The sequence below is a fragment of the Anopheles maculipalpis genome, chromosome X (genome assembly GCF_943734695.1).
Source record: "Anopheles maculipalpis chromosome X, idAnoMacuDA_375_x, whole genome shotgun sequence".
Classification (NCBI taxonomy): domain Eukaryota; kingdom Metazoa; phylum Arthropoda; class Insecta; order Diptera; family Culicidae; genus Anopheles; species Anopheles maculipalpis.
The window spans coordinates 1902413-1927375 of record NC_064870.1 but is presented as its reverse complement, the minus strand read 5'-3'; the positions used below and the strand labels follow the sequence as shown (position 1 = coordinate 1927375).

The following is a 24963-nucleotide window of genomic DNA, read 5'->3' as shown; positions in this document are numbered from 1 at the left end:
CAATGTTTCGGGATGGAAAAGAAACAAAAATGTATCTTCAGCTTTCCAGCATACGTCGTTCGTGTCAACGTGTCAACCGCGGGAAGGCAGCAGCAGCAGCAGCAACAGAAAGCAACAATCAAATCTGACGTTTTCACATCAACAATCAACACCAACAATCAAAAGGCCTGTCCCCATCAACAATCAAATCGGGAAGAGGAAGGTCTTGAAAATACGAAAGCAACCTGCCTTGCAAGAAGTGTCATTGTGAAGAAGATTTAATTTTTCATGGTTATGTGTGTGTGTGAATAGTCTTAATCAAAATTTATTGGATCTAAAAATAAGAGTCCTAAATTTTAATTTGGGATAAATGCACTTTTGAACAGTATGGCCATAGATGCCTGCCTGCACAGCTAAGAGATCGCTCTGGAGATCATGTCTAGAACTCTAGAGGTCGCGTACAACTGCGGCTGATATCCGCTGTATACTCCAGCAAAGCTTGATGGCTTGATGGTGGCTAAAAACATTAGAACTCATCCAAAAAAAAGTGGGAAGTCCAAAAAAAATGTACGAATTGAAGCAGAGAGTTCTGTGGAGAAGTCCTCGCTAACCAAGTACACTCCTTAGACATTCGAGACATTCTCGAATCTACTTCACACTGAGCATTGAAGTCCAGTCCGCGCTTAGTATACTAGACTCTAGACGTACTATAAGAAACTATTTGGAGGATAGTGGGATTCATATCGGAACTTCACGTGTTTTTATAGCCCTCAGTGTTATAGTTTTGGCATTATCTGACCATCAAATATTTCGATGCTCAGTAGAAAGAGTCATCAGTGACATCAGGCCAAGATTATTGACTCAAAATGCGATTGCTTCATAAATAGAAAAGAAAAAGTTGTTGTATCTGATTGCCATTATGACGCCGATTGTGGAATCCTTATCCTAAATCTGGTATCCTTAACTTCAGGGTACATGTAGCATTCAGTCGGTCAGACATTCTGTTGAACTCATGATAAGACCAAAGGTTATTTTACAATAATCCCTTGAAGGTCTAGTAAGATTGCTTCGCCTTTTCGTAAGATTTTCATCATCGAAAATTCTTCACCCCTTTAATAGCGTCTTGATTTGAATGTTTCTCTCCAGAAAATACACACCACCACACTCGCAGCACTTCGTCAGTGTGTGTGTTCGTTTTCCTTACAACATCAATCCCTCGTAATCCGGCGGGACCTCTCCCGTCGTATTTTTACTGTATTTTCATTCCCTCTTTCCTCGTTTAATCATTATGCCTTGATCCGCACCCTCCCATCCGATCCAACCTTCCTCTCTCACCGAGGTGGCGCAAGCAATGAACGATTTTCATCGACGGTTCGGTTCGTTCTTGCCTGGTGCGCTTTGTTTCACGTGCTTCGCCCAGCAAATGTATTGCCGTTCCGTTCGCTTGAGCTCTGTGGTGCTCGTTTGTCCGCGGAGTTCGCAAAAAGATCCGCTCGAAAACTCACCATCGCCCGGGGGTAATCACGAAGACGTTTCGCTCCAACTTCAAGCCATCTTCATCATCGCCCCAGCGTCATCAGCATGATGATCATTTTCGGTCGTTCGATTGGATGTTCGGGGAGGGCCTGAGGACTTGGAGCGTTGAGACTTTCATTCCCAGCTCGCAGACTCCGACGATCTCCATAAACTGACCACCCAACCCATTACCACCCGGTTCAGTTCCACCCCTTGTGGAGGGGGTAGTGGTGGTGGAATGTCTGAGGTAAGGAGGAGAAGGTGGTCTGACTGATTGAGTCGAACATTTTCTTGCGTCCCATAATCGCTCGGTTCCCAGTGTGGTTTCATCCCGGTCTGCATTGCTCACTCACCACTTCAACACATTTACACACACACAGACACACACACCCATACAGCTTTCTTTCTCTTTCCCTTAAAACCCTTTCGCCCAGGCTGTGTTGCCGCTGCTGCTCCTACGTTGAGCGGTAAATCGAAATCTCGGGTTCCTTCGTCTAGTGTCGGACGAGTTTTCTTCGAATGATGTCCCACGATGTGGAGCCACCGTACGTGATGGAACTCTCCGGCGGAGGAGTACACACACTCACACAAAAGTGGTGGCGACATCTATGCTCGGTGGGCTTTGTTTTTTTTTTTTGCGGCTTAACCCTATTAAAAACAACGCAACATTAACTTGTCGGAAAATTTGGTCGCTTTTATGAGTCTTTTCCGGCGGTTGTTTGGAAAATACGATCGGTTAAGCCCCGGTGAGCCCGGATGTTTGTTCCGAGGTGAAGTTGATCGATTGGCACAGCTTCAACGCAATCGAAACGTTCGGCTGTGGCTGCAGCTCTGTTGCATTACGTCCAGGAACATTGGTTCCTTGCTTGGTACTCCAGGTCGGAAGTTTCAAACCGTTTTTGGCTCGCAAGTGCTCGCAGCGTTATCGTGCCTCACGACAGTGAGGTGAGATTATCTTCCCGTTTTATTTCTGTTGCTTCAGTACAAGTCAAGCAGCAACTCCCGCACAGTAGTAGAATCCTCAAATGAGGAAGAAGCGCGTAACTTCCGGGTCCGTTACTGGTTCGCTTTTTTTTTCGTTACGAGGAAAACCCTTTCGGGTGTCACGAGCGGTGCATAAAACCACATAAAACAACGGGTCGGCTAGCAATGGCAGGAGGCGCTGCAAACCACCATTTATCATTTTACACACCACCCGTGTGCCGTCTTGCAGCTCTAGTTTAGTGTGCCCTGCGGAGGAACGTGCGCTCAAGTCATGGTGCAGCCATTAAACAGAAAAGAACGAGCCTGGGTAGCGCGTGAGCACCGCACAACGGCCTAACGATTTTTGTTCGCGAAACGACGCGCCTGAAGGCTTAAAAAAAAAACTGGTGATTTTTCCATTTTAATGTATGTTACTCGCTGTGTACGTGCCTCCTCTCTCTCTCTCTCTTTCTCGCTTTCCACTTCTGATTCCCCAATCACCTTAACTGTATGTGTGTGTCCTATGTGTGTTTGTCGGTATTGTCAGGTTTAAGCGCAGAACCGCAAAATTCAATCTTATTTTATACGGGGCAATACGTAATTGCAATGATTACTCGCCCCTTGGCACCGGTCAACATTTGCAACATCCTGCCTAGTGGTTTTGGGGTATGAAGCAATGCAGCACACCACAGCACACACATACATACACAAAATACCCTCGGGATATGTTTCCTCCCGGTTCCTTTCCAGTTTTGATTTATTGGTGAGTTTTGCCCGTTGTTTAGCAACGAAAGACTTGTGCAAGCGACGAACCCCTCCCTTAACGCCTCTTAAATCACTGAGTTTTTGGGGGTGAATAAGATAAGATAATAGTTAATTCTTACTAATTGTGAACTCGTCGACGAATTGTGAAGCTCCCTTTGATAGGACACTCACACAACCACAAGACAGCTTGTCAAAAAGTGCATACAAAGTACACAAATCCTCCGAATCTCCTGTAAGTTTTGCCCTGTTGTCTCCTGTATGTGTGGGTGCATCTGCATTTTTGGGCTTTTGTTTGCATGTTTGCTTTCCCAAAACTTGCCCTTTTCTGTGTAGATCCTTTTACCTGCTATCGCGCTACAGTTGTGTGAGGTGCAAATGGAAAAAAAAACCAAACTGGAAAAAGGATACGTCACGGTAACGAGAGTGCTGGGTCGGGGTCATATTTCCGCCTAAAACCTAACCCAACGATGGAGAAAAAGGATGTAAAGGAAGGGACGCAATGGACCAAAAGGATCGCCGCGATACATGTGCCTGACCTGTGTGCACTTGTATCTGTGTGAGTGGTGTTGTGTTATATCCTCTTTCAGGGTTGGCTCTTCTCTTTGTTTTGCTCTAAAGATCTGAACGTGCAGCTGCAAGATTCACATTTTCGCCTTTTTTATGTTGCTTTGTTGTTGCACCAACCACACAGGAGCATGATTTGCATTTTAAACACACACACACACACCGCCTCGCGCTGAACGATGGTGACCCACTAAGGGTGCAGTGCAAAAAAACCTCCCGGGAGATAAATGTTAAAAATACCGATTTTGCGTAACACCCGGAGCCCACAACCGCGAACGGATGGGTGGGGAGGGTGCTAAAAAACAGGCTGCATTTTCATATCTTGCTATGTTCGCGCTTGCACTGGATTTGATTGTGGCAAACGTTATAAAATATACAGTTTAACGGCGGGGTCGCCTTTGGCGAGCGATAATTGTACGCAAATTCATACACACACGGCGCAAGAAGGGTGGGGAGGGGGGGGGGAAAGGTTAAGCGAAAAAAAAAACTCTACCAAGAGTGGAAAAGAAACAGCAAAAGTCTCCATTGAGCGGTATCTTTTTTTTCGTTTTGGTTTTGCAATATCCTGTACATAAACCTAAAAATGGAACCTGGCACGCCTGTCATCATTAATTTCCATCTTGTACGCTTCGATTGGGTGCGGATCGTTATCCTCTCGCTGGGAAAGGTTGCGGAGGACGAACGTGCACCGGAGTAGTAGCTGGGAAGCATAGGACGGAGCGTGTAGTACGCCATGGACGACGGTATGCTCTCTTGGCACCGGTAATATGGTTAATCTGGTTTAATTCGGCTTCATATTCCCTTTTTTCCAATCGAAACCACAAACTTGAGCCCAAGAATGAACGCAATGAACTCTCTCGTAATGAACCCCCGTTTCCGTTCATCCGTTAAAATGTGCTCGAAAATTCAGCTTTTGTTGTGAGAGTGCTCGAATTCGTGAACTCTCTCACGTTAGCTCTCTTTCTCTCTCTCTCTCTCTCTCTCTCTCTCTCTCTCTCTCTCTCTCTCTCTCTCTCTCGTTAAAGGGGATGAATTTATGTGAGAAACATATTCAAACGAACGTACCAAAAAAAAGATCACTTCCTTTCGATCATATGCTACTTTATGCTGGAATCCAGTAAAAGAGTGTGTGTGAGTGAGAGAGAGAGAGAGAAAGGGAGAGAAAAATTGAGAGAAACGGTAAAGGAAAATTGAAGCGAAAAAAAAATGGAGCAAGCGAGAGAGTTTATACTAAGATATGTTGCGAGGTAGAACGAGAAGGAAGTAAGATATGAAACCGTGGGAAACTGTTGTTCCCTTGCAAACCACGCAGACAAGCTGTTGTGGTGGCTGTGTCTGTCGCGGCCTGTGATGCTGCTAGTCCTCACCTCCGCCTTTACCTTGCATCTTGACCCTTCTTCTCGTCCCTCTCGTTCTCGTCTAGCTGTTCTACACCGTCCAGTGTGTATCTTGTCGGTTTCTATCTATGTGTGTGTGCACGCGGATTCAGGGTGGAATCGAGGTTTCTGAATGGATGTTGTTGCGGATGGTAGGCCTCCCCCCCACACGCTTCAGGCTGCATATTTTGTATGGGCGCTTTTGTGGATGGATTATTCGTTTCTATTTTCGTTGCTCGGTGGTTGCCGTGGCTCCGGCTTACCATCAGGTCTGCTGCTGCGCACGCATGCCTTCTGCCCGGTGCGTAGAGCAGTAGACAACTGCTCGCTGCTCTCGTGCGGTGTCGTTCGGTTGGAACATTTCTCTTTGTAATATGTTGTTGCTGCCACCTTTCCGTGCTCCGTCCTTTACGGATTGTGTTGTTGCGTTTCGACTTGCCGTACCATTACCGCACGGTTCTTTGCTTCGCTCGTACGGAATCTGGGCAGGTTCCAGCAAGCGTGTGCGCGCGCGTGTTCACAGACACACATACACACACGCACCTCATAATGTTTCGTTTGAATGTGTGTTATGCTTTCGCTATACCTGGTCCCGCAAACGTATGCGTGATCGTAATATTTTAATGCAGCGCACTCTGATGTTTCTTGATGTTAAAACTAAAAGGAAGGAAAAAATTGAGACGATTTTTTCTTCTTCTCTGTTTTGGGTTCTCTTTTTATCGCTTCAATTGCTTGTTCGCAATCAAATCGCGTCCCTGGAGCCAACACCGTGTACAGTAAATGATTCGTGCACGCGATCCCTTCGCCAAACGTGTTCGTGCCACCAAACTGTGGCGAATTATGAACCAACCGGGGGGACGACGATCCCGTACCCCCTGCAACACTACTGCGACGGTGTGAACCGTTGTGTACAATGTCTTTTCAGGACAAAATAAGCCCACTTTACTGGAAAAGCAGGCAAGTACAGGCCTAACGCTCCAGACACTCACACCTTCCGGGCACGCAGTAATGGCTGCACGGCTAAGGTTGGGGTGTTTTGTGTGGATCTTTCCATTTGCTGGTGTTGTTTAATCATCAGCCGAATTAATGACTCCGTTCCGTGCAAGCATGTTTGGTTTGGATCACGTCATGCGGTTGCGGGTTCTATCACCGTTAATGCTTGGAACCAGTGTCTCACGCATACACACAGGTGCGTAAGCATGAACGTGCATTGTGTTAGGAGGCTGTTGATAATGCTGGAAAAAAATTACCCTATTCAAATATCCGAAAAATAAAATAAAATAAAAATTAACTGATTACTCGGGTTCGTCGCTTTATGGCTAGTAGCCGGCGTTGAAGTCGTTCGTTTCTTTTACTCATTTATTGTAGAATTTTTGGCACAAAAGCGATTGATGCTAACAATTGACGAACATATGTGCTTTTTTTACAATAGTTTTCTATACTATACGGTTTTATCATCTAATGTATGGTTCATATTAATTCAATTATCTTAAAACAATGTTTGATTCATTTCCAATTTGCAGGCTTTCAAGGGAAGAACTGTGAGGAGAACACGGACGACTGCCCGGGCAATCTGTGCCAGAACGGAGGCACTTGCGTGGACGGCATCAACGCCTACCACTGCAGCTGCCCGTCCAGCTTTACCGGCGAGTTCTGCGAAAACGACGTGGACGAGTGTGCATTGCGGCCTTCGATCTGTCAGAATGGCGCGACCTGTACGAACACGCACGGCAGCTACAACTGCATCTGCGTGAACGGTTGGAATGGGCCGGACTGCAGCAACAACATTGACGATTGCGTGGATGCGGCCTGCTTCAACGGTGCAACCTGTATCGACGGTGTCGGCAGCTTCTACTGTCGCTGCACGCCGGGCAAGACCGGGCTGCTGTGCCATCTGGATGACGCCTGCACATCAAACCCGTGCCATGCGGACGCGATCTGTGACACCAGCCCGATCAACGGCTCATTCACGTGCTCGTGTGCGGTAGGGTACAAGGGTACCGACTGTTCGGAAGATATTGACGAATGTGATCAGGGTAAGTGTGTTTGTGCGTGTTGATCTTTTCGATTAGCATGACCACTTTATAATGCAAACGTATTCTCTTACTATTGCAGGATCACCCTGTGAGCATAATGGTATCTGCGTCAACACGCCCGGTTCCTTCGCCTGCAACTGCTCGCAAGGATTCACCGGACCACGGTGCGAGACGAACGTCAACGAGTGCGAATCCCACCCGTGCCAGAATCAGGGCAGCTGTCTGGACGACCCTGGTACCTTCCGTTGCGTGTGCATGCCAGGTAAGTGTCCTAGTTTTTACAATCATAGTTCCAAAAATAATTCTGGTAAAGGCACTAGATGGCTGGCGTGCCCTGAAGGGTCTTTAAGCCAAACCAAGAAGTAGAAGATCCAAAATAAATTTGACGAAATTAATTTGTTGTGCAAATCATACTTCTAACCGCCTGAAAGTATCAGTAAAGCACGGTTTTAGCGTTAGCTAGTCGGAACGACAACGGTACCAGCCCTAACGCTCTAGAATCATCCTTAAAAGAAACAAAGACTTCGCAATTAAACCGGTTCCTGGTGGCGTGTACCGGATCTGGGTGGAGCTGCTGGCGTCCGCGTTGCTCTGGTTTGCTTAAAACGCCCACACTTCAAAGGCAGCTCGTGTGCAACAGAGATGCTGAACTGTTCTGGGTTTCAGTTAACACTCACATTCTCTTGGAACTGGTTGACACTAGGGCATGGGCTCTTGTCCGTTCGATCGGTGCGCCCTGCGATGATTAATGATGCACTTACGCGTTTGCTAGATAAGTTTAGCTTTTTATATACATATTTGTTATGTTTTATTTATTCGTAAGGCGGAAGTCCTCAAAGAGCTCAAGATATGATAAATATGTTGATCTACACCGGTGACCTTATTTCGATCATGTCGCCAACCGGACTCCGGGAGATAAATAAGCACGCTGATCTTGATTTACCGGGCTGAGATCATTATTTCTCGTGCAAAAAAAGCGGGGCCGGGGGGGGGGGGGGGAGAAAGAAACCTCATTGAGCTTATTGTCATATCGCGCGATACTCGTTGGAATGGTTTCCAGACCAAGTCCCACGGTTTGTGTCCGCGCGACCCAAAGTCCGGATTTGATTTGACGAATTCTCGGCATTCCCCCCACTTTCTTTGATAGTGCTTATGTGTGTGTGTGTTTATATCCCGGTGCAAGATCCCGGTGGAAAACAGGGTCGTCTTGAGCAACAGTGCCGACGGTGACCACACAGCACCGTTTGCGACGAAGGCAACCACAGCGAACGATGACCAATTTACATACAAATCACGTACGTTGGGGACGGTGTGTGCGCAATCGTCTCGAAGCCGGTCGTACGTTGTCGTTCGTGTAACCGACGGATGACGATTTACCCACGCTTTGTGCATTCGCATTGCACTTCTTCTTGCAATGTGCAGGAACAGCCCCCCGAGAGCCAGTTTTCCCAGGCGGGCACAGTCCGACCACAACAGGAACGGGACTCGAGGTTTTCGTTGGAGCTGTGGGACCCTTGGGCATTCCGCATACTCTCCGAAGCGACGTTTCGCTGCTCTCGATGCACCATTATAGCATAAGCATATCATCGTTTCTCCCTATCCACACCCAAGCTGGTCGAGATATTCCTGTTATGCTCTTCTTGGGCAGTTAATTGCGTGCACTGGTGGGGCTGGTTTGCGGTTTTTGTGCCGGCCGCAGCGGCCAATGTGGAGCGCAATTTTTCACGGTCCTGAGCTCCGAGACATTCTGGACCACTGTTGGTCGCGTCTTGCAAATCTCACGAAATGGAAGCGCTGGATTCGTTTTCTAATGTCCACTCCGGGAAAGACACATCGGGATGGCGAAAAATCGAAACACCACTGGTTGCGCCGCAATCGACCATCATAATGATGATGCTTTTGTCTTCCACCCTTTGCCGTGCATCATATTCTTTGCTGGGCAAGTAGCTCCCGCTCGGAAATAACGCACATACCAACATCGTGTCGGGCTTTGGTGGATGTGTGTGCGCGGGCGCGCGCGCGCTCGATCGCGCACATCCTCTACGTTTCGGGATGCCGTTCGTCTCATGCACCCAACACCATCCCACCGGGAAAGAATGTTTGCATTCCGTCCCGTCTCATACCATAGCATACCATACCTTACCATACCATTCCATTAGTTGGTATGCTTTACTTCTTCTCTAATTCGGGCTAGTTTGCCCGAACTCGTCAGGTCCGCCGAGGAATGACTTCACATGGATGGCAGATATAATTTGTACCTTTTTGAGTGACGCAATGTTGGCATGAAGAACGAAAATGAAAAAAAAAGAAAATAAAAAGGAAATGGATACTTGAGCCACCTTTGTTTGTTCTCATGAAGTGGTCCATGAAATTTGAAAGTAAAGGAAGATACTACTGCGTGTCATCAGTATTTTAGAACCAACTTCAAAGAAAAGTCATACGAAACGGTTCTATTTGCTTTAGGAGAAGAGTGTTTCAGGTGTCTGAGAAATGTAGCTCGTTTTATTGCTTAGAAAAAAAGCATTTTTTAAAATGTACCTTCTTCTGGAAGTTATATTCTCAATGTCCGATGTCTCTTCTTGTTGTAATTAAATTTTTATTTTTTTCTCTTTGTTCCTTATTTTAGGATATACTGGTACGCAGTGCGAGATCGACATCGACGAGTGCGCAACGAACCCGTGCTTGAATGGTGGCATCTGCCGTGATATGGTCAACTCGTTCAAATGTACGTGTGCTATCGGTTTCTCGGGTTTGCGGTGCCAGATCAACATAGACGACTGTATGTCGCAACCGTGCCGGAACGGTGGCATCTGTCACGATTCGATCGCCGGCTACTCGTGCGAATGTCAGCCCGGCTACACGGGACTCTCGTGCGAAACGAACATCAACGACTGCCAGTCGAATCCGTGCCATCGAGGCGCCTGCATTGACGGTGACAACTCGTTCACGTGCCTGTGCAATCCAGGCTATACCGGATATCTGTGCCAGATACAGATCAATGAGTGTGAATCGAACCCGTGCCTGTTCGGCGGTCACTGTGAGGATCTGGTCGGTGGTTATATGTGCCGGTGCCAGCCAGGAACGTCCGGGCCAAACTGCGAGGTAAACGTGAACGAGTGCCACAGCAATCCGTGCCGGAATGGTGCGAAATGTATCGACGGTATCAATCGGTACACGTGCCAGTGCGTGCCGGGATATACCGGGTTTCACTGCGAGACAAACATCAACGAGTGTGCGTCGGATCCGTGCGCTAATGGAGGCGTTTGCATGGATCTGGTAAATGGATTCCGGTGCGAATGTCCGCGCGGGTACTTCGATGCACGGTGTCTGAGCGATGTGGACGAGTGTGCGTCGAATCCGTGCATCAATGGTGGCCGGTGCGAGGATGGCGTCAACCAGTTCATCTGTCACTGTCCGCCGGGATACGGTGGGCGGCGTTGCGAGATCGATATCGACGAGTGTGGTTCGAATCCGTGCCAGCACGGTGGTATCTGTCGTGATGGGTTGAACGCGTACACCTGCCAGTGTATGCCGGGGTACACGGGCCGCAACTGTGAGATCAACATCGATGACTGCGTGAACAATCCGTGCAGGAATGGTGGCTCTTGCATCGATCTCGTAAACGGCTACAAGTGCGTGTGCCGTGGTCCATTTACCGGGCGTGACTGCGAATCGAAGATGGATCCGTGTCAGCCGAACCGATGCCGGAATGGAGCAAAGTGTTCACCGAGCCCGAACTATCTTGATTTTGCTTGCTCGTGCACCCTTGGATATACCGGTCGGTTGTGTGATGAGGACATCAACGAGTGTGCCCTGTCGTCACCTTGCCGGCATGGTGCGACGTGTCGCAATACGAACGGATCGTACCACTGTATCTGCGCGAAGGGATACGAAGGTCGGGACTGTACGATCAACACGGACGACTGTGCGTCGTTCCCGTGCCAGAATGGAGGTACCTGCCTGGATGGGATTGGTGACTACACGTGCCTGTGCGTGGACGGGTTCGAAGGCAAGCACTGCGAGGTCGACATCAACGAGTGTCTGTCGATGCCGTGCCAGAACGGTGCGACCTGCAATCAGTACGTGAACTCGTACACCTGCACCTGTCCGCTCGGTTTTAGCGGGATGAACTGCCAAACGAACGATGAAGACTGCACGGAAAGTTCGTGCATGAACGGTGGTACCTGCATCGACGGTATCAACAGCTACAACTGTTCGTGCGAAACAGGCTACACCGGTTCGAACTGTCAGTATCGCATCAACAAGTGCGACTCACAGCCGTGCCGGAACGGTGCGACTTGCCACGATTACGAGAACGACTACACGTGCCACTGTTCGTACGGATACACGGGCAAGCAGTGCATGGATTACGTCGACTGGTGTACGCAGAATCCGTGTGAAAACGGTGCAACATGTACCCAGCAGGACAACACGTACCATTGTGCGTGTGCTGCTGGTTGGACCGGGAAGTTGTGCGATGTGGAGATGGTGTCGTGTAAGGATGCGGCTGCTAGGAAGGGCGTCGATGCGAAGCATCTCTGTCACAACGGAACGTGTGAAGATTTTGGGAACTCGCATCGGTGTCGGTGTGCACGTGGATATACGGGTTCGTACTGCCATCATGAGATAAACGAGTGTGAATCACAACCGTGCCGTAATGGTGGCACGTGCAAGAATCTGATCGGTTCGTATCGGTGCCAATGTCGGGCTGGATTCCAGGGCCAGAACTGTGAGCTAAACATTGACGAATGTAAGCCGAATCCGTGCCGTAATGGTGGCATCTGTCACGATTTGGTCAATGGGTACAAGTGTTCCTGTCCACCAGGAACGATCGGTGTGCTGTGCGAGATCAACACGGACGACTGTACGCCTGGTGCATGCCATAATAATGGCAGCTGTGTAGATAAGGTGGGTGGCTTTGAGTGTCGCTGTCCGCCAGGATTTGTGGGCGCAAGATGCGAGGGAGACATCAACGAATGTCTGTCGAACCCGTGCTCCAATCCGGGTACGCTGGACTGCGTGCAGCTGGTAAATGATTATCATTGCAACTGTAAGCCAGGTCACATGGGACGACACTGCGAGGTGAAGGTAGATTTCTGTGCCAACAGTCCGTGCTTAAACGGTGGACAGTGTTCGACGCGTCAGTCCGGCCATCATTGTGTGTGCGCGGATGGGTACTACGGCAAGAACTGTGAGTTTAGCGGACACGATTGTGATTCGAACCCGTGCGTTAATGGACTGTGCCAGATTGCGGATGATGGTGGTTATCGGTGCGATTGTCCGCTCGGTACGAGTGGCGTAAATTGCGAGCTGGACATCCTGGACGAGTGTGCTTCGGTACCGTGCGAAAAGGGTGCACCGTGCCAGAACAAGCTCGGTGACTTCGAGTGTCTCTGCCCGCCGAAGTGGAGCGGCAAGACGTGCAACACGTACGATCCACACTATCACGGCTGGTACGATACGACACAGCAGCAGCAGCAGCAACGTCCACACAAGCATGGCGGTGCGGCCTTGCCGAACATTTACGCGATCGATTTGGAGTATCAGAGGGCACAGTGCGTAAAGAAGGGCTGCCGGGAGAAGCAGGGCAACCATCGGTGCGACGAGGAGTGCAACACGTATGCATGCGACTTCGATGGTAATGATTGTTCGCTCGGCATTAACCCGTGGCTCAACTGTACTGCCAGCATCAACTGCTGGGAGGTGTTTATGGACGGGTTCTGCAATGAGGAGTGCAACAATGCGGTCTGTCTGTTTGATGGGCGCGACTGCGAGAAGAAGCTGCAACCGTGCAACCCGATCTATGATGCATACTGTCAGAAGCATTATGCGAACGGGTTCTGCGATTACGGGTGCAACAATGCGGAGTGTAACTGGGACGGGCTGGACTGCGAGAATGAGAAGGAACCGGCCCAGCTGGCGGAAGGTGCCATCTCGATCATACTGCTGATGGATGCGGCCACGTTCCGTGCGAACGCGATTCAGTTTCTGCGCGATCTTGGTCATCAGCTGCGGACGACGGTGCGGATAAAGAAGAATGCGGCCGGGATGGAGATGATCTACCCGTGGAAGGGTGGTACGGCACTGCAGGGCCTGACGGACAGTGAGTTCGGGCGTAAGCATCACGTGGTGTACACGGAGACGCGACAGATCGGTATCCAGGTGTATCTGGAGCTGGACAACAGGAAGTGTATCGGTATGAGTGGTGCGGAATGCTTCGGAACGGCAAATGAGGCGGCTGAGTTTTTGGCGGCCACTGCCTCGAAACACTCGCTATCGAAACAGTTCCCGATCTATCAGGTGAAGGGTGTCAATCCGGACGATGATGGGTTGCCGGGCGCAACGAATGTGAATTACGTGCTGGGTGGATTCTTTGGACTGTTGGCACTGGCGTTCTTCATTGTGCTGGTGGTGAATCGTAAGCGTGCGCACGGCATTACGTGGTTCCCGGAAGGGTTCTTTACTGCGAACACAAACGTACGACGGCCATCTCGTCGTCGGCCCGATGGTCAGGAAATGCGTAACCTGAACAAGAACCCATCCATGGTGGATATGGTGGTGGCGAATGGAGTCGGTGGACACGGGAGCGGTGCTGGAGGAGGACACGGTATGATGGGCCACGGACAGCAGTGGTGCAACAGTGACGACGAGTCGGAGATGCCAACGGCTCGCAAACGTATGCGCGCAATCGATCAGGGCTATTCGAGCGACCACACCGCAATTACGGATTACGAGGAAACGGAACCACGCGTCTGGGCTCAGCAACACTTCGAGGCGGCGGATATCCGTGATCATCCAGCGATGATGACACCGCCAACGCACCACGATGGTGATGTGCGTGACGTGGATGTGCGTGGACCGTGTGGCATGACACCGCTCATGGTCGCCGCCGTACGTGGTGGTGGGCTCGATTCTGGCGAAGATATCGATTCGACGGACGACTCGGCGGCCCAGATCATCTCGGAGCTGGTCGCGCAGGGTGCCGAACTGAATGCCACAATGGACAAGACTGGTGAAACATCGCTCCATCTAGCGGCACGGTATGCGCGGGCCGATGCAGCGAAACGGTTGCTGGATGCGGGCGCAGAAGCAAACAGTCAGGATAATACTGGACGCACACCACTGCACGCGGCAGTTGCGGCTGATGCAATGGGTGTGTTCCAGATACTGTTGCGCAACCGGGCAACAAACCTAAACGCCCGGATGCACGACGGTACGACACCGTTAATCCTGGCCGCACGACTTGCCATCGAGGGCATGGTGGAGGATCTAATACAGGCTGACGCTGACATTAACGCGGCAGATAATAGCGGCAAAACGGCACTGCACTGGGCGTCGGCTGTGAACAATGTGGACGCGGTGAACATTTTACTTTCCCACGGTGCGAACCGTGACGCACAGGACGATAAGGACGAAACACCACTGTTCCTAGCGGCACGGGAAGGTTCGTTCGAGGCGTGCCGTGCGCTGCTCGATAACTTTGCCAACCGTGACATCACCGATCACATGGATCGGCTACCGCGTGACGTTGCCAGCGAACGGCTCCATCACGATATTGTGCGCCTGCTGGACGAACACGTACCACGGTCGCCCCAGATGGTCACAACGATACCGTCCGGCAATGGAGGTAGTGCGGCGAGCGGTCCCGGCAACACCATCATGTCACCGACGCACGCACACATGATCACTCACCCAACGATAATTGCGTCGGCCAAGCAGAGCAAGCAGAAGAAACAGCGCCAGCAGAAGATGAATGTCGGTGGTGTCGCAGGTTCATCGGCGGCGGCGGCTGCAGCAGTCGCTGCTGCACAGGCCGCAGCCGTGGCAGCGAACATGGGTTGTGGTGTTGGTGGATTGACATCCAGCCAAAACCCGACCAGTCCGCAGGACGGTGGAGCCGATCTGGTGGCGGGCAGTATGCGACGAAAAGCCGTAGCCAAGAAGTCGGGTAACAGCGCGGCGAACAAGAAAGCGACAAACTCTACCGGCGGTGGTGGGGGAAGCGGTGCGGGCGGTGGCACGCCTGGTCATGGAGGACTGACCGATCTGGGGCTGGCGGATGATCAGCTCAGTTCGGTAGAGTCACCAATCGCTAACCTCAACAGCCCGTACGACTCGGTGAGTCTTTACTCGAACGCCATGACCGTGCATCAGCTCGACACGATCAGCCCAAACAGTGGTAATTCAGGAGGCGGTAATGGTATCATGCCAAAGAAACCTCCCAGCTATGAAGACTGCATAAAGGTAAGAGTTTTTTTGTTGTTATTGTTGAAATAGTGAATATTGAAACTCACTCACTCTTTCAAATAATTTGACTAAGACTTAACTATCCACCTGTTAGTTCTACATGCATTAGGCAGTGATATATGATTAATTTTAATAATTAATTTAACAATTTATTCTTCTTCTTCACAGAGCGCACAGTCGATGCAATCGCTGCACAACATTCAGCTCGATAACTATGGCTACTCGCTCGGAGGAAATGTCACTGGCGGTGCAAATCAGTTTTCCGATCTGCTGATGAGCCAACAGCGCTCGTTAAACAGTGGAGGCGGCGGTGGAGGTGGCGGTGGGGTTGGGTCCCTCGCATCGAACGGTATGTGTCCGACAGGAAATAACCTAATGCACACAGCCATGCACACGATGGGCGAGAGTGGGCTTAGTCCGCCGTACTCCAACCAATCACCTCCTCACTCGGTACAGAGCAATATGGCGCTCTCGCCTCAAGGCTATATAGGTAAGTTCAGCTAGTTTGCACTTGATATCTCGTACTAATAATCCTCCTCTTCCTGTAAACTGTAAACTTTCACCTCATCATCTGCTTCTGACTATAACAACTATGCAATTTCATAACACAATCTTTCTTTCTCTCTTTCGCATTCTTTCTTTCCCATCTCATCAATTGGCTTATCGTTACGTGTGCTACAGTGTCACCTGATCACAACGCCTTTGCAGGTTCTCCCTCGCCCGCCAAAACACGCCCCAGCCTGCCAACCTCACCGACGCACATCCAGGCGATGAGGCATGCGCAGCAGCAAAAGCACAACATACAGATGATCTCCAGCGGCAATCTGCAACAGCAGCAACAGCAGCAGCAGCAGCAGCAAGGTGCCAACAGCTTAAGCTGCAATGGTGGAGGCCAACAGCAGCAGCAGCTGGGCGGAGGGTTAAGTAGTAGCAATGGTGGCAACGGTGCAAACAACAACTCCACATCCAACAGTGCAATGCTGGCCGGTCTGCAAATGAACTTCGTCAACGGTTCCAGCGGGCTCGAGCTGGCTGGATTCTGCAGTCCAACTGGTAGGCATCTAGCATCTGCAAGATGCAGTGGTTGCATCATGGAAGTACTTCATATTTATAATTTTCTTCTTTTCTCGTTTCAAGGTCAAGGATCTCAAGCATCGACCTCTCAGAACACGACTGGCACGACCAGCACGGCGATGACGGTAGCATCGGCACATCTCTCACCGCTGAGCCAACAACAGCAACAGCAAGTGTTGGCCATGGTTGCTCAGCAGCAGGCCCAACTGAACAGTCAGCAGCAGCAAGCTCATCATCAACTTCAACAACAACAGCTGCAACAGCAGCAACAACAGCAACAGCAACAACAGCAACAGCAGCAGCAACAACAACAGCAACAGCAGCCACAGCAACAACAGCAACAACAATCATCCTTCTACCAATATCTGACACCACCGAGCCAGCACAGTGGCGGTGTGACGCCGCAGCATCTCGTGCAGACGCTCGACAGCTACCCGACACCATCGCCGGAATCGCCCGGCCACTGGTCAAGTTCCTCGCCGCATTCAACGTCCGACTGGTCCGAAGGCGTACAGTCACCGGCCAACAACGTGTACGTCACGAGTGCGGCCGGCCACCAGGCGAACAAGGGTTCGGAAGCGATCTATATCTAAACCGAAGGGACGACAGTACTGCGTCCTTGGGTAATTGAAGGCTTGGGTAATGAAGGCTACCCAAGTTTGTTAATGATGTACTCTCTCTCACTGTGTATTGTGTGTGTGTGTATAGGTGTGGTGTACACGTGAATTCACGCAATTGCGTGTACTCGCTGCACCCACACACACACTGGTTAGATTACGCTATGCTAGTTGTAAGGAACGCAAAAACAGATGCATAATTTTTTTTTATTAAAAAAAAAGACACAAGCGCCTAGGCTATAAGGAAAAGATACAATTATTTTATTTTTTTAAAGCGAACAAAAAAACACACAATCGTAAAGTTTAAGTTTTTTTAATCCGTACAATTGGTGCGTGAATGTGCGTGATGAATGCATGAGAAAAGGGAAAAACGAGAAGAAAAAAAGAAAGAGAGAAAGATAGTGTGCGTGTGTGTGTTTGCGTGTGTATGTGTATAGAGAAAAGCAAGTAGAAGTATGAAAGGACTAAAACTGGCGCTGTAATTGCAAATATCTGTTTTTAGTGCGTAGTGTAGCAAACGTGCTAGCTTGTAAGTATAAGCCGGGCGTAGGAGTCACTTCTTCAATAGAATCCAAGAGTGAGAGAGCGAGAAAACGTATAAAGAGTATAGAAGAGATATAAAGAGAAACAGTGCAGAGGAAGCCTTACATAGCCCCCCCATTTTTTTTTATTTAGAATTATATTTTAATCGTCCATACGTGTTTGAGTTAGCGACAATTTGGTGTGCCGTATATATTTGGCGGGTAGTGCACGTGCATTTCTAAAACAAGACAAAAAAAACCCGCACCGACTGCGGAACACGTGGACCACCACGTGGGCTTGATTAGTGAGGGACACGCATTATGATATCTCTTCTGCTGAGTTCTGCACACCCCGAGGACAGCGGGGTATCAATTGTAAATAGATACTGTTTGTTAATTGTTTTGTATAAGCTCTCGCTCTCATTCTCTCTTTGGCTCTCACTCTTTCACGTACGCTTTCCTTAGGTCACTTGAAGGAAATGTGCACCTTCCGACAAACGGACAAACAGTTGCTGTAAGACCTGCCACATTCACACCGAACTGGCGGACAATAGGATCCGATTCGTTTTCGGTATGCCACCAACAAACACGTGTTTAACGTGTTCGGTGATCCGTGCACATTTTGTGTTTCATGTATTTTTAATACTACCATATTATTCACTCTTCAAGCGATCGCAGGAGCGTTGACATTATTTTCCCCTCCCCCCTTTTTAGTTTGGTGTGTAAATCGCTTTTATTCCGATCAAAACTGCTACTCTAATGTATGATAGCAAACTCTGTTTTGTTTTTGCCTTTCGTCACCCATTCCGAGCTCGGTTGATTCACACCGAAGTCGGCTTTCGTAATTTTTGTTACACCCCATATACACACACCTACATAATTTGTACTTCCTCGAATACACTACGCCTCCGTGCTCCGTTTTATTTAGCATAATAATTATTACAAAATATTGAATTATTTTAAAACAAAACACAAACACTAGCTGTAAGTGTGTAGAATTTTGAATTTGTCGTAATCTCTTAACAAATGCAAAAATCACTGTTAGTTAGTTTCTTTCGTTCGTTTAATTGCGAATTTTTAAAATGCGTCTCGTTTGTTCGGTTACTAGTGGATTTTTTTTGTATCGCTACCGGTGCAGAAGGTAAGGCTTTTGATGTGTTGAAAGCAGTTGCACTCGCACGTGTGACTGCATTTCGACACTGAAACGTACACACAACACACTCGACAGATAGCTTATAAAGGCCTCTCTTTTAACATCCGGACCAACGTAGCGCCGGACTAGATAAATTACAGATTAGTGAATCGAACGCATTAATCACTGTAGACGCCTGTTGCATTTTATTCATATATTTCGCTGCATTATTCCTAGCAGATGAGCTCTCTCTTTGCTCTGTCTGCGTCGTACGGTCGTTATTGTTGTTGCGGTACAAACACGAAGAAACAGGGATCGTAGAAAATTGTGAATGTAGTGGCTATAAATCAATCTTTTACTTATGTTTTTTTACCGAATCAAGTTTGAAAAAACAACCACAAAACGCTACTTAATGTCGGCAAATGATAGTGAAAATTAAAAGAAAACAAAAGAAAGCAACACAAGCATGTTAAACAAATAGAAAACAAAAAAGAGCAACACAAAACAGTACATGATCGCAGTGTTACGCATCCACAACGAACGGGTTTCGTTACAGCGACAGATGTAGTTAGGAGCAGGTAAAATGCGCGAAATAGATGCAAGAATTTTAAATAAAATATCTTTTAAAAAATTATTACCGTTTATCGAGTTGTTGTGTTCACACATTTTCCTGAGAAAAACTGAACGTGCCTTTTACGAGGCAACTAACACGGGGCCCTAGGGGTGGATCATAGACGAGACTCGTATTCGTTTCATAATTGCTTTGGCGGGGTGAAGGGAGGTAGCGAGGGGGGGTCAATTAAATCCAAAGCGCTTCTCTAGTCACCATTTTTAATACTTACTTATGCATTTATTCATAACTGATGTCTTAAATTTGAACCGTAACCGGAAGTTACCTCCATCTATAGGTAAGAACAAGAACTATTAGGGTGTAAATAGCGCCACCTACTGTCACTATTTGTTAAATAATAACAAAGCTTTTGAGGTCATGTTCGATGGTAACGACGTAACGCTTGTAACGATTTAGATTGGAAATTGCGAATTTTCCCAGGCAAGATAACGGTTTCTCGTGATTGCTGTTTAACATCGCTCTAGAAGGGCTTCCTCAGAAAGAAAAGAGACGCTCTCCATTAGGACAACATGGGCCACAGCATCCATGCCGCCTAGAGCCAACAAAGACCTTGTTCTGCCATTGCTTGGTGAGTCAAAGGATGTGCAAGGTGACAATGGCGGATTAAGCTATGGTCGGAGTATACGGACACCATGGGCCTCGCTGGTATGTCGCAGGTGCGCATCGAGTGTCCTGACCATTCCCTCTCATTCTGCCACTGCTGTCATGAGATCACTTTTACGAACGCTTGTCAGAAGACATTTATACTCTTCCGATTTTCGATCGGTAGTTGCCTAAGAAGGGTTTCATTGGCGGGGAAGCTAGCTTTAGCGTATTCCCATACGATAGTTGGGCCACATGAGGGGGACTTCACACTCAGATGTAACATTGAACCTGTCGGAGATGGTATAGCATCTCTGGTGACAAGACCATGCCAGTATCTCGTGCTAAACGCTCAGTAATCCAAGAAAAGGAAGATTACGAATTCTCGCAATAGTCTCTTGTAGTTTCCATGTTGACACAGATGTCAACGACACACACGATAGTTTAGCTAGTGTCCTCCGCATTGGAATAATATCAGCAGGAGGTTTACCCCTTTCCTATCTATCGAAACAACACATTGATGCATTTTTTGACAGTTAATTAACAATTCGATCCTTTTAAACGCTTCCAGCGTATCTTCCCACTCGTCGATGCATAATCGACTACATCATGTGGTGTAGCTGCTGTCAGCCATCTACTCCATCAAGAGCAACGCATACGCGCACCCGGCCGCATCCCTTCCTGCTCCCGAAGATGCTTTTAGTCTAATGAGTGATAATGGATTATATTTTCCACGTACGACGTGTTTCCGGATTTCCCCCAGAGCAACCCTTCAGGGATGGAGGAAGGTACGGGAACGGACATGATAGTTTTTCCCCGCACAATCCAGCAGCAACAACACAGGCAACCCGGTTTTAGTTAAAGTGAGACAATCGGAAAAGATAAATAATCGTTTCACTGTCATACTCTGTCCTTACCTTCTTCGTATAGGGTGTGTGTGTGTGTGTGGGATGTTGGGGGAGAGGGCAGGAGGGCAAAGCTGGAAGCTAAGTGAGTATGATAAATGGTTTTTTTGGTTGTTTTGTATTGGTGTATGCGATCCTCCACAAAGCACAAACTCGGAAAAACTTAAACAATAACCGTGTGCATCGTTCCGTGCTCCGTAAGTTGAAAAGGATACATCATGGTGAGGAGTAGGCCTCAACCGGCGGCGAAAGAGAACCCTCGTTTTCGGGTGTTAGTGAACTTGCAAATGGTTGTAAGGTGATGACGTAGCTCCTTCGCATAAGTCACCTCTAGTTCCGAGCAAAGGGGCAGTAGGAGGAGTGTGTAAAACACTTCGATTGTGTGTTTAATATGCTTAACCAATATCACCAATAGCTCACTACGGAGCGGTATTTGGTTGCGATAATGGGTATCCAAAATAGCAGAAGGTCCTCGGGCTATTATTGGCTCGCAGACTCTGCGGTATTCCATTTCACATGTGCGCTGCTATGTTTGTCAGACTGCTGGCAGGGGAGGGCACGGTTGGCTGGGACTAATTTCGCTAAGTAGTTCGCTCCGTTAGGTTGGCGCGTACGCAGCCATTCCAATGTTCATTAATCTTATGCCCGCACCGAAACGTCACACCCGAATTTCTACGTACGTCTACCGCCTTTTGCTCGTGTAAGTCATTGACAAATGAATTTGACAGTTTAATCAAAGCTAACACTTGACAACGCCACAAAGCGTGAAAAAGACGAACGCGAAGAAGCGAATGTCTGCTGACAGCTTCATCATTCGAGGAAGCCGCAGCTCAATTTCGATTCACCCCTATTTTCACGGTCCGGTCGACTGACCGCTTGACCAGCAATGCCGGCGTCCCGAAGGGTGATTGGCGGTGCATCAAAAATGCATCAGACGAACGGTCAGGGCCTTTTTCCTTTTGCTCGGGAACACACGGGGAGGGACCAGGGGAGAAAAAGGTTTTTGTTTTTCTCGCTCGCCGGAACGATATCGATTATTTGCGATAAATCAATCAGTCGCAGTCGCCGGAACCGGGTGCATGCATGCGTGCGGAACGGAACCTTCACACCGGTAGCGTTTGACCACACACACACACGCACGCACACGCGCTACTGACCGATACGGACACAAAGCTAAGGAAGGGGACGGAAAAGGTAATTAAATTAAAATCATCAACGGTCCGGCAATCACGGTACTCGATACAGCGGATCCCTTGAGAGATGGTGGATTACCCGATACTGGACGACACACAACGCCTCAAGGACACTTTTGGACGCCGTGGATAAATCGCTCGGGCACGCGTGGCAGCGCGCAGCATCGTGGGAGCGGCCACAAGCCCTAACAAGCCCGTAATTATCGCGTGTAATTACAAGCGATTTCGAAGTGTGTTTGAAGGTGTACTTAACGGTGGTCAGCCAAAAGGTTCGTAAAGCCACTTTCACACGCCTAGTGGTAGCAGCTTTGGTTTAGCGATGGGAACCGTAAAGGAACCGCTGTTTAAGATTTATTTCGATTTTATTGGCTGTAAGTTTGTTAAAAGCCCGATACAAGCTGTTGAATTGCAGTGAAACTGTCCTTTTAAAAATCAATATTGCATACTTTAAGGCGCTTTCTATTCAATAATACATTTTCCTTTCATTATTACTACTTTCCACTTTCCGGATTCCATAAATAATGTCATCGAGTTGCGTAGCACTGTGCAGAGTACGATCCAACCTCTACCGGATTGTGGTCGTGCTAACCGGTCGAAATTAGCATTGCAAATCTCGAGATGAACACTTGCAGTAAAATTGCAGCGTTGCTTTGTTCTGGGTCCAGTGTACGAGAAAAAGTACTAGTGGGCTGCAACCGGCACTAAAGAATAGTTCCCAACGGTACAATCGACTTACATGTGTGCCCTTCATCCCACCTGCACGCCCCACACCCTTTTGCGCATCTGCTTGCGGAAGCTAGAAAACAGGAAAATTGCATCGAGAGCAGGGAATGATTTAAATATAAAATAATTTCGAATTTATTTTATGGATTAATACTGAAGGCGGAATGATTTTCCTGTGTGCTATAAATTGTACTACCTCACCACACACACACACACACACACACACACACACACACACACACACACACACACACACACACACACACACACACACACACACACACACACACACACACACACACACACACACACACACACACACACACACACACACACACACACACACACACACATACATACACACACACACACACACACACACACACACACACACACACACACACACACACACACACACACACACACACACACACACACACACACACACACACACACACACACACACACACACACACACACACACACACACACACACACACACACACACACACACACACACAGGCCCGATTGTAATCAGGTGATGACAGGATTCGGTCAGGGAAAACCTCGAACCGGACCGGGAGTCCATCAAATGCAATTGCAATTGCAGCTCGTTGTTTTCGAATCCAACACTCGGAAATGGGTGCGGGAATGGTGGTTTTAGTTTGAATGGGTTGTTCTATGTAAATTATTTGTCCATTCATTTTAATACACACACACAAACGTACCGGCTGCACGGATGCGTTCGCGTATTATTTTGCAATGAGTCACGCACACGGTTCTTCTCGTTTTTACCATCCGTGCACAATCCAGCTTTGGAATTGGACAAAAACGGAGGCAGTGGAAGTGGCCGAGGATAATATGTAAATCGGTTATTTTAACAAAAAGCACTTTTGCGTCCAGTGTTTGTGTGCGATGCGCCTGGAAGGTAGGCAAAGGCCGCCTCCCCACCGAAGCACGTCCTGTTGGCGATTGGTCCCGTGCCGCTTCGGGTTTGGCGACCGATTTACGGATGGATTTACTTTTCTAATCTGTTTTTCCTCCCTGCATCCCCTCCGCATCCGCACCGTCCCTACCCTCGCCGGTTAAATAGTTTTCCAATAGCGCTATTTCCGGGGCTGGCAAAGTGGACGGTGCTGTCATAACAATTATGTTGCCAGCATAATGCACTCAACCACAGCCGAAACGTCTCGCACACTTACTGTAATTTTACCATCCCATCCTTTCCTTCTCTCTCTCTCTCTCTCTCTCTCTCTTGTCACCTAGTAAATGATTGTTACAACACGCTTCCTTTTTTTTTGCACTTGCCATCTGCAAGCGGCAAAATGCGGAAAAGCATCTGCATTTTATGCAGCCCAGTTAAATGGCAGCTCATTAGCCCGTGTGGGTGCTTTATTATGGAATTTGTACCGGGTGTGATTCGCTTTCCCACCTACCGCACCCTCTGACACATGGTGTGTTTAAAAAGCATTTTTATTTGCCTATTGTACAATTCCATCAGCGAGACAAATGTATTGTGCGAGGGACACAGTGTTGATGTTAATAATTAATCGAATTGAATGCATATTGATGTTGAACCCGGAAGCGCGAGAGTGGGAGGGTTTTTCATTAATTTCCATCCCTGCATGTCGAATGTCATGGCAGTAAAGTTGGACAAATGTTATCGCTTTTAAGCTGCTGAATAGTTAAACTGTTCGATTCGGAAGGTAATTCACATTCACAGCACAATATGCATAATCGATCAACGGTAGAAAGGGTGTTGTAAAAATATTTTTACTCCAACCGTGACCACACAACCTACCTCAAAAGGCAAGGTCAACGCTTTGCAGGACAGAAAGCGAGGGGAAAATGCCATCGAATGTGCTTCGCTACGCCAAAGCTCGTAAAACTCATTCGTCCAATTTAACGACCGTCTTCGAACGCTTGTCTGATGATGCAATTTTTCCAGCAGTTCTCATTGCATAGCGTGCGGGCGCACAGCACAAAAATTTGTCTCCGCACGGTGATTTTATGTCTTTTCTGTCGCGCTTCAATTTTGCATACGAACCGCACGAAGTGGGGACAGTTTTCTTTTGCGCTCTAAACCGAAAGACGAAAGCAGCTCGTAAAAAGTGTTTGTGGTGAAAATTTCGACTTCAAG

At 48.3% G+C, this 24963-nt stretch overlaps 4 protein-coding genes across 6 annotated transcripts in view; all 4 read left to right on the top strand.

Annotated features, from left to right (window-relative positions):
• LOC126559331 (neurogenic locus Notch protein) overlaps positions 1–17129 on the top strand; it is a 66265-nt gene extending 49136 nt beyond the window's left edge. Inside the window, exons 6-11 of one of the 2 annotated variants that reach the window (XM_050215592.1) lie at positions 6686–7198; positions 7278–7460; positions 9825–15442; positions 15614–15935; positions 16154–16498; positions 16583–17129. In XM_050215592.1, coding sequence (XP_050071549.1) covers positions 6686–7198; positions 7278–7460; positions 9825–15442; positions 15614–15935; positions 16154–16498; positions 16583–17112 — 7511 coding nt within the window. In that variant the 3' untranslated portion in view covers positions 17113–17129. Of the gene's footprint in view, positions 1–6685; positions 7199–7277; positions 7461–9824; positions 15443–15613; positions 15936–16126; positions 16499–16582 lie in introns of both variants that reach the window. The other variant, XM_050215515.1, reaches the window with a different exon arrangement.
• The window catches only part of LOC126561148 (uncharacterized), a 506370-nt gene that overhangs the window by 121083 nt on the left and 360324 nt on the right, over positions 1–24963 (top strand). The window lies entirely within an intron of this gene.
• Positions 1–24963, top strand: part of LOC126567677 (dihydropyrimidine dehydrogenase [NADP(+)]) — a 338650-nt gene that overhangs the window by 69500 nt on the left and 244187 nt on the right. The gene's annotated exons all lie outside the window — the stretch shown is intronic.
• LOC126559422 (transmembrane protein 41 homolog) overlaps positions 1–24963 on the top strand; it is a 452775-nt gene that overhangs the window by 288599 nt on the left and 139213 nt on the right. The window lies entirely within an intron of this gene.